Source organism: Carassius gibelio, chromosome A5, assembly GCF_023724105.1.
Source record: "Carassius gibelio isolate Cgi1373 ecotype wild population from Czech Republic chromosome A5, carGib1.2-hapl.c, whole genome shotgun sequence".
Taxonomy (NCBI): Eukaryota; Metazoa; Chordata; class Actinopteri; order Cypriniformes; family Cyprinidae; genus Carassius; species Carassius gibelio.
Genome location: NC_068375.1, coordinates 11,841,999 through 11,855,074, shown reverse-complemented (window position 1 = coordinate 11,855,074; position 13,076 = coordinate 11,841,999). Strand labels below are relative to the sequence as shown.

Below are 13,076 nucleotides of genomic sequence, written 5' to 3'. Positions count from 1 at the left end.
CGATTTTGAAAACTCGAGTTTGGCGCTCCAATCACAGTTAGCAAACATTATACAAACCACAGTGTTTTAAATGATTATTCATTTATGTAAGCAATCTAATAAAGCGATAAAAAATGACAGCGCCATACACGGGCGACAGTAAGACCCAGTGGAAGCCGCGCTCGCGCTCCCTGCTCGGAGAGCGACATGACAACCGCGATCAACTGACGCTACACATCCACGGCCGCCCAGAGCATCTCACCGACGTACATTCCAGGTGAGGAGGAACTCTTTCGACAAAGACGTGTATCATTTGCCTCTCCGGACTGTGTGTCCGTTTTCTTCCGAGGCATTTGGTGATGTTGTTGTTTGTGTGTAGGTCGCCGCTCCGCTGATAGTGAACTGAAGCGCTGGAGATGCTGAAAGTGACCGCCTCGAGAGCCGCTCCTGAATACTGGATCGACGGATCCAAGAAAGAGACGTTGGCGGACTTCTATGAGCTGGAGTCTGAATTGGGACGGTAAGCTGAAGTGCAGCAGTATGTGCTGATGAGTTTTGGGAGTGGATGCGCCGGTGAAAGCAGCAGCTCAAACAAACGCTTATTAAAGGCGAATTTCACTGCTTGCCCCCCTAACAAAATATAACAGAACATGTAACAGGGTTGCAGTCAGATTTCGCCTAATTTAAGCTTTCACTCTGTGGTGGCACACTACAGGCTGTAGGGACCAGCGGTTGGGTCAGAATAATACACGCATGTTTCTTATCAATATTAGTTATTATTAGAAGAAAAACATAATGAGTTTATGTTCATGTTTAATTTGGGTAACAAGGTTGAATAGTTGAGCTTGACAAACGCTAAAATGTGTGTAAAATGGATGAGACTAATTTAATAGTTGTCACTCCAAAGAATGTGGATTGGTGTTTTTATTTAGACACCAGTTTGTACCATATTATGTGAAATTATGTAATCAATGATGAGATGATTTAGCTGTCATAGTGGTCAGCTACTTTGAAAATGTTTCTTAGTTATTGATGATACACATATAATTTTAGTGTATACTGTAAGTATTAACACTTTCCTTTGGATTGAGCTTGGCAACAGTCAGCAACAGCAACAATAAAAAAAATTACAATTAAAAAATTAAAAAGACAAGTATATAGGGATTTGAACCTTGGTTGCTACTAGAGATCTACTAATTTGTTAATTTGTGGATTAGAAATGGAATGATTTAGCCAAAATTTAGCTGTCATGGCCAGCTAGTTTAGAAAAGTTTTTAGATGTTATTTTTTAAATGTATTTGTACACTTAGCCTATGTTAAATTCAGAATGTTCAATAAGAAAGATTAGTTTGCACATCTTTTATAAAATAGTTTTTGGTAACAGGGTTGATCTGGACCAATGTAGTCAACATTAAAAGTTTTATTAAAATTGAGTTTAATTTGGATGTTCCTAGTTTGGGACAAAGGGACACCAATTTAAACCGTTTTCATGAAAAGTGCCATATTAAAAACTGGAATAGAAAATCCAGACAACTCATTCAATTGAATTGAATTCTGCAGAATGTCCTGTGTCTGGTCTGTTCTGTGTTCCATTGTTTCTTTCTTTTGACCTAGTTTTCAGTTTTTCTAGTTAGTTGATTAGTTCCCACCTGTTTCTGTTCTCCCTCATTACCCCTTGTTATTTAAGCACTCGGTTTTCCTGTATTGTTTGTATGTTTCAGTTGTCTTGTCAGTGTTTCTCCTGTGCATTCTCTTTGGACTTTTTAATAAAAGACAATGCATTACACAGAAATATCATTATTATATTTTATTGCTATATTATTTAGGATTTTGCTCTTCTTTATATTTGGTCATGGGATCTATATATTTAGCAAAGTTGGATTCAACACAGAATCTCTTCTTTCTCAGGCAGGGCTGAATTCCTGTATGTGTGTCAGATATTTGCGTCTGTTGAAAATATTTCTATGAGACTCATGGGAAATGTTACTTCATAAGAAAAAAAGTCTCATTAGTCTACGACAGGTGTCATTAGTCTAAACCTGAGTGGTGTTTACATTGTCATTACATTGTCATTTGTCACCAGGTGATATGTGTAGTAGTAGAGGACATCTTCAAAGTGTTTCCAGGACACAGAGTCGGACACATTTGGCAGTATCATTAAATGAGCAGAACTCTGAATAGTGTACTTTGTTTGGCAAGCAATCTAGGATAAGATGCGGAAACAACTTGCTTAAACCTAGCAACATTTGTTTTTTCTTTTTTTTTGTGCAAATAAATGCTTTCGAGATATGAGGCAGGTATAATTAATTTGACTGTTTATGTATATTTTGTTAAAACAATTGGAACAGTGTGACTCTTGTTACTTCCATATTCACGCACCTTGATATTTCCATGGTCCTCCATAATGCACATTAATAAAAAAACTATTATATTACCATAGTGCATGTCCAAGAATCACAGTTAGGTTATAGTACTTTTTTTGCTAGTGAGATCTTGCATACAGGTTTAAACAATAACATAAATGCTAAGATGTCATTTCTTATGTATTCAGACACAATATTGCTATAGAGTAGCTATTGTTTTTGTTACTGCTACCATGCACAGAACATAAAGAATCTTAATAGGCACGTCTAACATCTTAAAAAGTTCCATTGCACAGAAGGTCTTACTGAAAGGTTCTTTGGGAAACCCAAAATGATTCTTCTGTGGCACTGTTGCAAAACCTTCTTTTTGGAACCTTTATTTTTAAGAGTGTGTGATGATTTTAGATGGTATATCGTGAACATTTGACGTTTTAAAATATCTGACTATGTGAGATTTTGTGTTCATGCTGAACCTAAATTGTCTTGGATAATCGGATTGTGGCGTTTCAGCATCTCTGGACTGGGCACAGCACGGTGTGTAGGAGGGGGAACATTCATCGATCTGTGACGGGTTGGCCATGAATTGTTGCTGAATGCCCATAAATTGCTTGCCTCTATAACAATGGCTGCCCCACACTACTATATCAGCCAAGATGAGAGTTACAGTCTGTACTTTCTAGATGCTCAGGGAGACCTGGGCCAAAGTCTAACATAGAAAGAATGCATAATCCCATTTAGGGTGTACCATGAAATGCTTGCTGTGTTTTCCTGAATAAATTGTAGGCCTATATTAAATCAATATCTTTCCACTGAATGGAAATATGTATCCTACAAAAGCCTTTTGTTTCATTTGTCACGTTTTTAAAAAAGTAAAAATGGCATTTGGTGAAAATTAACAAGGCCTAATTATAAAGCTGTTTGTAATCTTGTGAGGTTTTATGGCAGATGCTGAACAATCATAATCAAGGTGTTTAATTTGAGGAACGGAAACCCAGCGGATGAACGAATTAGAGCAGAGCACACGCATATGGAGCTGGTACAGCCTGCGGAAGCAAAACGAATCAACTTTGTCATCCGCTCAGCTGATAGTGATGTGTATCTGCGGGCACTTAAAGAGAAATTCAGTTAATGCAGTTAATCTCGGAATAAAATAATCACATGCATCTGTGCTGATGGGGGTGTAATATATCTGTTGTTGTCATTACTTACCGGACAGCGCTGAGGCACAACATTACAAAATTAACTCATTTTCTGGAAAAATGAAATCCCTGCCAAGATGGTAGTGTGTTTGTGGGTGGTTTTCTGGGCAAAACCGTACAGTAACAGTAATGGTATCATCATGGTGCTCAAATTAATGTACAGTGACATTTGCATGGTACTCCAAGGTTCTAAAGACGTCATAGCATTATGGTAATTTTTAGGTCCTTTTATATGTGCCAAGGTGTTTTGCACATTTTTAGCAATTTCTTTGTGGTAGCTGGGTGTTCTGGATGGTTGTTAGAGGGTTGCAAGCTTATTATAGGTGGTTACTTATTGGTATAAAGAGCCCACTCCAAATCTATGATATTCAGGTCTCTAGATATGACCCAGGTCCCTTCATTCATGTAATTGATAGGATTTTTTAAATCTGTTTTGTGGTCCGCTAGGTGAAAACTGGACGTCTGATCCAGTGATAAATGGTTCTTAATGTGTGCTGAAGTTTAATCATTAGGGTTATGAGTTAAATATAAGCATTAGTGATGTGTGCCTTATACAGGTAGGATAGTATAACTTTAATTTTAATACATTTTTAGCCATTTTAATACTTCGTCTTATTTATTTCAGTTAATTGCTAAGGAAACATTTCTAATTTTCATGTAATTTTTATAAACTTAAGATTTTCATTTAATATTTTAATTTTATTCAAGCTTTAATTCAATGATCATGAATAGCTTTAGTGTAACAACATTACACTGAAACACAATGACATCAATTCCTTGTATGGACAGACAAATAAATACATACAAAGAAACATAATAAAAATAATGCAGAAATAAAGAAATGCGTACAGGGTTGTAAACATGAGGGTTAGTAAATGATTTCAGAATTTCTATTTCTATTTCCTTTCGTATTCATATTCATATTTGTGCTTTACAATCTCTAACAAAAATCTGTAACCCAGTGCTAAACTAAGAATGCTATGAATAGAGATTTAAAGAAGTTCATACATTAGCATTACCGGCTCATAGTTGGCTGATCATTTTGGAGTGCATGGGCTTAGAAGCTGGACTCGTGTAAAATGGGGCCAGATGCAAACCTCCCAGGTCCTGAAGAAGGCAGAATGAGCTGAATAATGAAGCCTTCCATGCTCCCAGGAGAGCTACTCTTCCTCCCTCTCACACTCACTCTCTCTCTCAGTCTCTGCCGTGATTATATAATGCTCGGAAACAGAAACAGGAGCAGCTTGTGTAACATACAATCCACACTGACTCAGCTATGCATTAAGTGCACGCGAATGCTTCTGTTAAGAATGTATGTGATGCATGCGGTTATAGTGAGAAAGCCACATTCATCCAAAACATTATTTACAGTTATACACTATCAGCACTACAGTTAGATCAAGATTAATATATTTACAGTTGCAAACCCTTTGCATGGAATTGTTGCAACTGAATCATTATCCAATTGAATTGAGTGAAACAAATTGAAACAGTCTTATTTATGCATTAAAATATGAGAAGTTTTGCTGTATGGTGAATATGGTCCTGGCTATGTGTATTTTAGCATGATTGCAATGCTGCATTGACCAGTCAGTATTCAGAACTGGAACTATCCATTCTGTGAAAAAAAAATAATAATAATAAATTGTAAAATACAAACAAAAAATCAAACAAAAATGTCTGTGACAATAACCAATATCAAAGAACCATGTACATATGAATATGTTGTTAAATTATTTGGTAACACTTTATAATAACTGCATGCTATTAATCATTAGTTAAGCATTAGGAAACAGTTAATTCATCATTTATAAAGCATTAATAGACATTTATAAGCAGTTTATAAATAAAGATATAAATGTTTTATACCTGATTTTAAAGCATATCTATAATGTATTTAATAATTGTTTTTTCATACTTTACATTATTTACACACCAGTTATTAAGGAGTTGTCAATGGTTCATTAAGATCACTTAGAAATTGTAAGTAAATGATTAATAAACTATTCAAATGTGCATTCATACATCTTTTTATTCAGACATATAGTAATAGTTACTTATAGTATTCATAAATGGTTTATTAACATGTATTTCTACTGTAATTCAGGGTTAATTCAGGTAGTTATAAAACATATGTAGTTATTAGTTAAATATTTTTCTGAGCTCATCTAAAGTGAGGACTATTTATGCCTTGTAAAGCTTTTACAAATGAGATTTAAAGGCTGTTAATATTTCTATGTTCTGTATCACTGTGTGGTGTTTGTTCCTGTTTTTTGTTTAGAAGATAACTGAGCCTTTAAATATCCTTTATAAATGCTTTACAAGGCATAACTAGACTCACTTTAGATGAGCTCACATAAATAGTTAACTGACCACTACTAAATGCTTTATAACTACCTGCATTTACTACATTTCTTTTGATTTTATGAATCACTGGCAACTCCTAAATAACTGGTTTGTAAATAATGCTATACTTTATTGATAAATGATAAATTGATAATGAATAAAGTATGAAAATACAATTATTAAACACATTATAGATATGCTTTTAAATCAAGAATAAAGCATTTATATCTGTATTTATAAACTGCTTATTGCTGTCTATTAATGCTTTATAAATTATGAATTATCTGTTTACTAATGCTAAATTAATTATTAATAGTGTGCAGTTATTATAATGTGTTACCAATTATTTAAATAATTACTTGTTCAGCTGACAAAAATGTTTAGGAATCTCACTATGCATTATTTGTTTTTGCCAAGCACACAACTTGTGAAACCAGAACTGTGGGGCGTCTGTCTGCTCACCCTACCTCTGAAAATTGTCATAAAGCTAGTTTGTGAGCTTGTTGCCTGCCTGAGTTCAATGTGCAGATCATGCCATTACATGTTATTACATTTTTTTAATGATCTAAAAATGTAATCATGGTGGACACATCTACACATGGTGCTGTAGTGTGCTAATCTTTGCAGATTTGATAATCAAAGCCCCCTTAGATTAATCATCATCACCTCGTATGTGTTTCATAATGATCTGCCATAACTGGTGGATGTAGTCATTTAGCCCTCTGCGTATCTAGCTCTCATTTACAATGTGATATTATTAATATGATGAATATTAGTTGAGCTATGGTTTATGATGGGAAGGACTGCCATCTGCCAGCCTGTTTGTTAGTTAAAAGGAGTACACTATGGCTTTTTCATTTTCTGTTTCCCAGAACACGATTTGAAAGTTCAGGCTTGGTGGATCTGAACTACTCTTAGTCTCTGACCGCTCACTCATAGAGAGATTATAGACCATGTTGTACACATGAATAGCAAAAAGTTTCTTAAAACAGTAAGCTTAAATTTGATTTGCAGACTTTTTACAGTTTCTGGAAGTCAGAGTACAGAAGTTGTTATCCATCCACCTGGTAAACAAATTCTGTTTGCATTTTCTCGGTCTGTTACGGCTCGTGGGCGATTCTTGGCCAGAATATGCAGGAATGTGGACCAGACTTAATGCTGATAGTTAAAAGTCTTGCTGCAAGACCCTTTTGATCTTTCTAAAAGAGATTCTGATGATTCTGAAACTTATATACTTTTAAAGTGAAATGAATAAAACTGAATGTTTCGCACACTTAATTGCATTTTAATTACAGTTAAATTAAAATGTTTTATAATTACAATTTCTATTATATGAAGTTAGACATTTTTTGAGGCACTTATATGCATATTTATATGTAATTTTATAATTACTTTTCTTGTCTTTTAAATAGTTGTACTGCCAAATTTACTGACAAGCACTTATGGTAAAGCAAAATATACTTAATTCCTATTGAATTGAATATTGTATTGATGTCATGTACTTACATTTTAATTACACATTTGTAATGATGAAGTTGCAACTTAACTGCAAGAGTTAAAATAAGTTAAAGTGGCCCTATTATGTCATTTTTAAGCTACCTTATATTGGGCATTTCCTACAATATGTTTACATGCATTGAAGATCAAAAAATGTTTTTTGTTTTCTCAAAATATGCATTTAATACACTAATTTATGATGACTGGATTGCTCATTGTGTTCTACACTGCCATTATACTGCAAGTATACTGCAAGTTGTTGTTGTTATGTATATGTTGTTAGTTTTTCAAAAAGCATACGGTTACTGAAAAATTTTGTTCAAACATTTGCAGAAAGCCTGTGCTGTATGAATAAACACAACATAACAACATAATAACATAATCGTGAATAAATGTAGAAAGGGAATGGTAATTATAGGTTGACCGATATATCGCCAAGTCTCATATATCAGCCAATTTTTGGCATTTTTCAAATGTTGGCATCGGGCGATACGTTTTTCAGTTAGGCCGATGTGTTCGAGGTGGGACTTTTATTTTGATAGCGGCAGTACCTTAGCAGTGACCACACAGTGCTCACATTCTCCCGCTTGTTTGCCGTCGTTGTTAATAATTCTGTCTAATATGCTAAAGTGTGTCTAATAATCAGATAGAACGGTTAAAAAAGGAATTAATGTATACAAAAAGTATTATAAAGATTGCTTTTATATTATTATTAATAACTTTCTCGTTTGCCATCAGCATTAAGCAAATACACATTTATATCATTTATAGAAATCTTTGAATGGCTAATGAACATTTATTTTCACAAACCTTGCAAACTTAGTTGAATCCAGCTGTGAGATTTTGTGAAGTGTGCATTTTTATCCAGCATGATCGCACGTTCTCTGTGTGATGGTCGGTGAATTGAATGTTTTAAACTTTAAACTCGTGATTTCAAATTATTCTGTGCTTTATGCATTTGCCCACTTTCATATTCATGTCATTTTCTCTGTTTATTTGTACCACTTTATACCACTGATTATTTGTAGCTTCATCTTTTGGAAGTGAAAATAAGACAAATTCACTTTCCACTTTACATTATGCAAATGTATTAGCTAGTGATGTGTAACCATCACAGAAGTGCCAAAAAAATCACTGCCACAAAATATCTTATTTTTGTAAACTGCATTTTACAAATTAGCCACTGCTCCTGGACAACTCAGTTACAAAACTGTCTAATCACCTTACAATTAAATGCCTCTAATCTCATGCAAGTGTTTAATCAAACAATGCTAAATAGTCCAATTGGAAGCTAATGAGATGGAAATCCCTCTAGCATCTCATTCCAAGGAGTGAATGCTACAGTTGAAGGAGGTTGAGACAGAGTGACTTATCAGTGGAGGATTTATTAAGATATCAACTAATCATTTATCCTGTGATAAAGATAAGATCACTTACATCTTCTCAATCATCTTCTCAAAAATGTATTACCATAAATAAATACATACACACATACACATAAATAAATGACCCTGGGTCAACATAATCCTGGATTATCTTGTTCCGTTGTCATTGACAAAATGAAATCAGAATTGAACCTGTTTAACTTTTTAAACAGGTTCCATTAATTTGCATGCTTTTTTGTTTTGTTTTTTTAAAAGGACTTCATTAATCTTTCACTAAAAAGCTACCCCTGCTCACTGTTCACATCACAATAAATAATGTTAAGCAACAGCAAAATATCTTATTATGGTGCAGTTAATTTAAAGTCAAGTCTAACATCAATCTGTCACCAAAGATAATCACAGGTATGCAGACTTGTCCTGCTATATCTGTGTGTTTGTGTTAGGGTTATGTGTGTTGTGTTTTGAATGAGTCCATGACAGACAATTAGGATCTGTAGGGGAAGTGGCTGGTCCATTTCCTGTCATTACCCTGCAAGCCGAGGATCCTCATTAATATAGATCCTCCTGCCATGTCTTTTTACTAACTTTTAATGATTAAGTGAACTGAATCATTATGAGTCCCAATCACAGGCTTCACATTAACACAGTACATTATATTTACAGACATTTCTTCTATAGCAGTGGTTCTCAATTCCAAGCCTCGCGCCCCCCTGCTCTGCACATTTTGTATATCCTTCTTTAACACACCTGATTCAGATTAATCAGTTTGTTAGAAGTGAGCTCCAGTCTTGAACTGTGTTCCTATTGACATGGTCCCTACACAGTGTTCATTGCTCTCTACTCCCTGATCAGGGAGAATCTGATGAAGTTTACTTCACTTTGGAACATTCATTTACGGATTTGTGCTGCGCTACGTCTTTATACACGTCATCAAGTGTGACATCATACCTCTGTAAATAAATACAAATTAAATTCACGTCTCGCGCACTTCAATGCACTTTGAATGGAACATATGCGTTCATTCGAACTGGAATCATGGCGGAATATCCTGTGATGTCCACTTCACAGGGCACTTATGTTCGAATAGAACAAACTTCTGAAGCGATAAGAGAAACAAAATGCGGAATTAAAAAGTTTTTATTTGGAGTCGTGGCAGTAGAGGCAGCACAACTGTAATGACAGGTGAGTAATCCTGCTCACTCTAAAGCGATACTAAACTGCATTGGAAATGCAAACTGTGCAGAGCTGTGCAGTACCATACTGAGCTTTGCCAAGCCAAATCGTACCACGCAGTGGAAAAGCGCCATAAGTACAGTAACTCAAGTACTTTAAGTGCTAAGGATCCAGAGGAAGTCTAAACAGGGTCCTCTATGCACAGAGGTACTTTGCTAATTACCAGCTGATGTTGGTAGGTATATAAATTCTCTCAAATGTGGTTATATAACCAACTGAAGTCAATATTTTTGGGACCTACATGGGGATTATGTGGAGCAGATTGGAGCTTTAGACTGGTTCCTACACTCGCCTGATATCTGTTCACATGTAGAGTCAGTGGGAGTTTACGTCAGCATAGAGAGAGAGAGGGAGGGGATCTATAGCTGTGTGGATCTGGCACTGGTCTCCTAATGAGTACCCAGATGCTAGTTCTCGGACACTGAGTTGGCCTCTCTGCTTTAATTGCATTAGCCAAGCTGTCCACCCAAATTTCATTTATTTGCACACTTGGCACTTTCCAGCTGAGATGCTTGTTTGTAACTGCTGGCTGTTGCTTGCTTCCAGCATATTGCACTGGTCCTGTGCCAGTGAAATACCGTATTAAGTGATCTGATTATGAATCAGATATTAAGAGAATGAAAGCTCACAAAGTTAAACAAACAACTAGTTGTGGGCGCTTGTTTCTGAGTGGTTTTTAGATGATTGTATTCTGGGATAAGTTAAAAGAACACACTCCGAAGTCTTTAGCAGGATTTAATAATTACACAGTGAAAAATAACTAAATAAAAAAGTGCAGCTGTGCTTGCCAGAACTTTACAGGAAAAAAATATGGTAGCAACATTTTAGGATTTACAGATTTAATTTAAATTTCCAGTAAAAAGCTTCTTAACTGATATGATTTTACTATACCAACCTATTGAAGTACTAATATAGGTTTTGTAACTTATTAATACACTGACAACTTATAAGAAAAAACTAAGAAACAGTATTTCAATGAAAAAAACATAAAATGTGAAGTGTCATGCAGAGAATTCTGGGAATGTCAATTGATGGGTTTTTTACTGTAAATTATACAATGAATTGTTTCTTTTTCACTTTGAAAAACTGTAAATGTAACAGTATTTTACTGTAAAATTACATTAAATGTAAGGTTAGATTTTTTTTACTGTTCTGCACAGTATAGAGTAGAGCTGTAATCGTGCCTTAAACGTTAGCCCCGCCAGGGCCAGAGCCCGACAAGTACATTTTGATTGTTCATTATTCAAATGTGCGCATGCACAAAGCTCTTTTGCCTTTTGTCAAGAATTAGTCATTTATACATGTTTCAATATAATTTATTCATGACTAACATAGGCTATAGGCCACTTGGATGTTGGAACTAAGAAATAAAATAAGTCCTCTGTAACATTGTTACATTTCATACACTTAGCCTATAAATAGCCCAATACGCCAATAAAAATGAATCTTTAATAACAAATTAAATTAAGATAAATTCTAAATTAAGATGGGTATTTGGCAATAATGAAATTAAGACAAAGGCTCAGCAGGATTTGCTTCACCACTTCTCTCCACAATCTGGCCTCAACGCAACGTTTTTTTTTTTTGCATTTCACATTTCACATAACATGGTCAAAACTTTTCCACACCTCAGACTTTGCTTTAGTTGCTGCTGCAACCAAAACGTAATAGCCAGAGGCAAGCCTCCATTTCACCTCCTAAGCATCCATTTTGGCCCTACAATTTTTCTGCAAAATCGTAGGCTATTACCCTGCTTCTTGCATGTTTTGCAACACTTTCAAAGTAAAATGTTGATTAAAATGTAGTTGGTGTTTTACTTTGGTGTATGTATAGATGAGTTTTTGTAATGTTTTGCTGAAATTTAAACCGTTGCTAAGTCAAAAGAGTCCATCCCCTGATGATATGGTTGTACATGTATGCATGTCATGTCAGGTATTGGTAAGTGAGGAACTCAGGTGCAGACAGGGATTCTCAAACAAAGGGTTTATTACAAAAAGGGGAAAACAAAACCCACGAGGGGGAAAACACGGAGCAAGGTAAAGACTAAATAACTAAAACAGGACTGGACTAACAAGATAAACAAGGACTCTAAATACTAACTATAAACAAACACTCACGGTAATACAAACACTTCTTTAAGGAACAATCACAGAGTGGAACAATCACAATCACAGGTACAATGAACCGACGCAAGACAGAGCACACTAGGAGATCTAAATAGGGGTACTAATCAAGACACGACAGGTGTTACAGATAGGACAATCAAGACACGACTAGGTTAACAAGGGGGGCGGGGCAAGGGAACGAGACAACACAAGCACATGGCCCAAAGACAAGGCCATGCGCTTGTACACAAAACACGGGTCTGTCATGATCCTGCCTCAAGACTAGGAAAAAAATCAAGGACACGAGGGCAGAATCATGACAGAACCCCTCCCTTAAGGAGCGGCTTCCAGACGCTCCTCAAGGGAACATCAAACACGGGACACGACTGACATGACAGACTGGGACACCGACACAAACCAACAAGACATGACAAATAATAACAAAGGCAGACATGAATACACGACGGCAGGGTTAGGGTGACAAATCAAAAAGAACAAACAGGGAAGGGGAGGGGGCGGTAGGAATCTTAGGAGGGTAGGACGAAGGCTGACGACGGGGGGTACGGGCAGGTCTGGGTGGTGAGGGGCGGGGAGGGGTCTCGGGACTACTGACGGGGGACATGACAGGAGCAGACAAGGGACGCGGGGCAACAACATCTACTGGACACGGGGCAACATCTACTGGACACGGGGGGACAACATCTACTGGACACGGGGCAACATTAACGGGACACGGGGCCACATCAACGGGACACGGGGCCACATCCACAGGACACATGACTACATCAGCAGGACACGGGGCGACGACATCTACGGGACACAGGGAGACGACACCTACGGGACACGGGGCCACATCAACGGGACACATGACTACATCAACAGGACACGGGGCCACATCAACAGGACACGGGGCCACATCAACAGGACACGGGGAGACAACGGCTGGACACTTAGGACTTCTGGGGACAG

General features: G+C 36.5%; 1 protein-coding gene across 1 annotated transcript in view; it reads left to right on the top strand.

Annotated features, from left to right (window-relative positions):
- Positions 1 to 115: 115 nt before the first annotated feature.
- The window catches only part of camk4 (calcium/calmodulin-dependent protein kinase IV), a 51,829-nt gene continuing 38,868 nt past the window's right edge, over positions 116 to 13,076 (top strand). The window contains exons 1-2 of the mRNA XM_052591755.1: positions 116 to 256; positions 359 to 499. Of these exons, the coding sequence (XP_052447715.1) occupies positions 396 to 499 (104 nt within the window). The 5' untranslated portion in view covers positions 116 to 256; positions 359 to 395. The remainder of the gene's footprint in view (positions 257 to 358; positions 500 to 13,076) is intronic.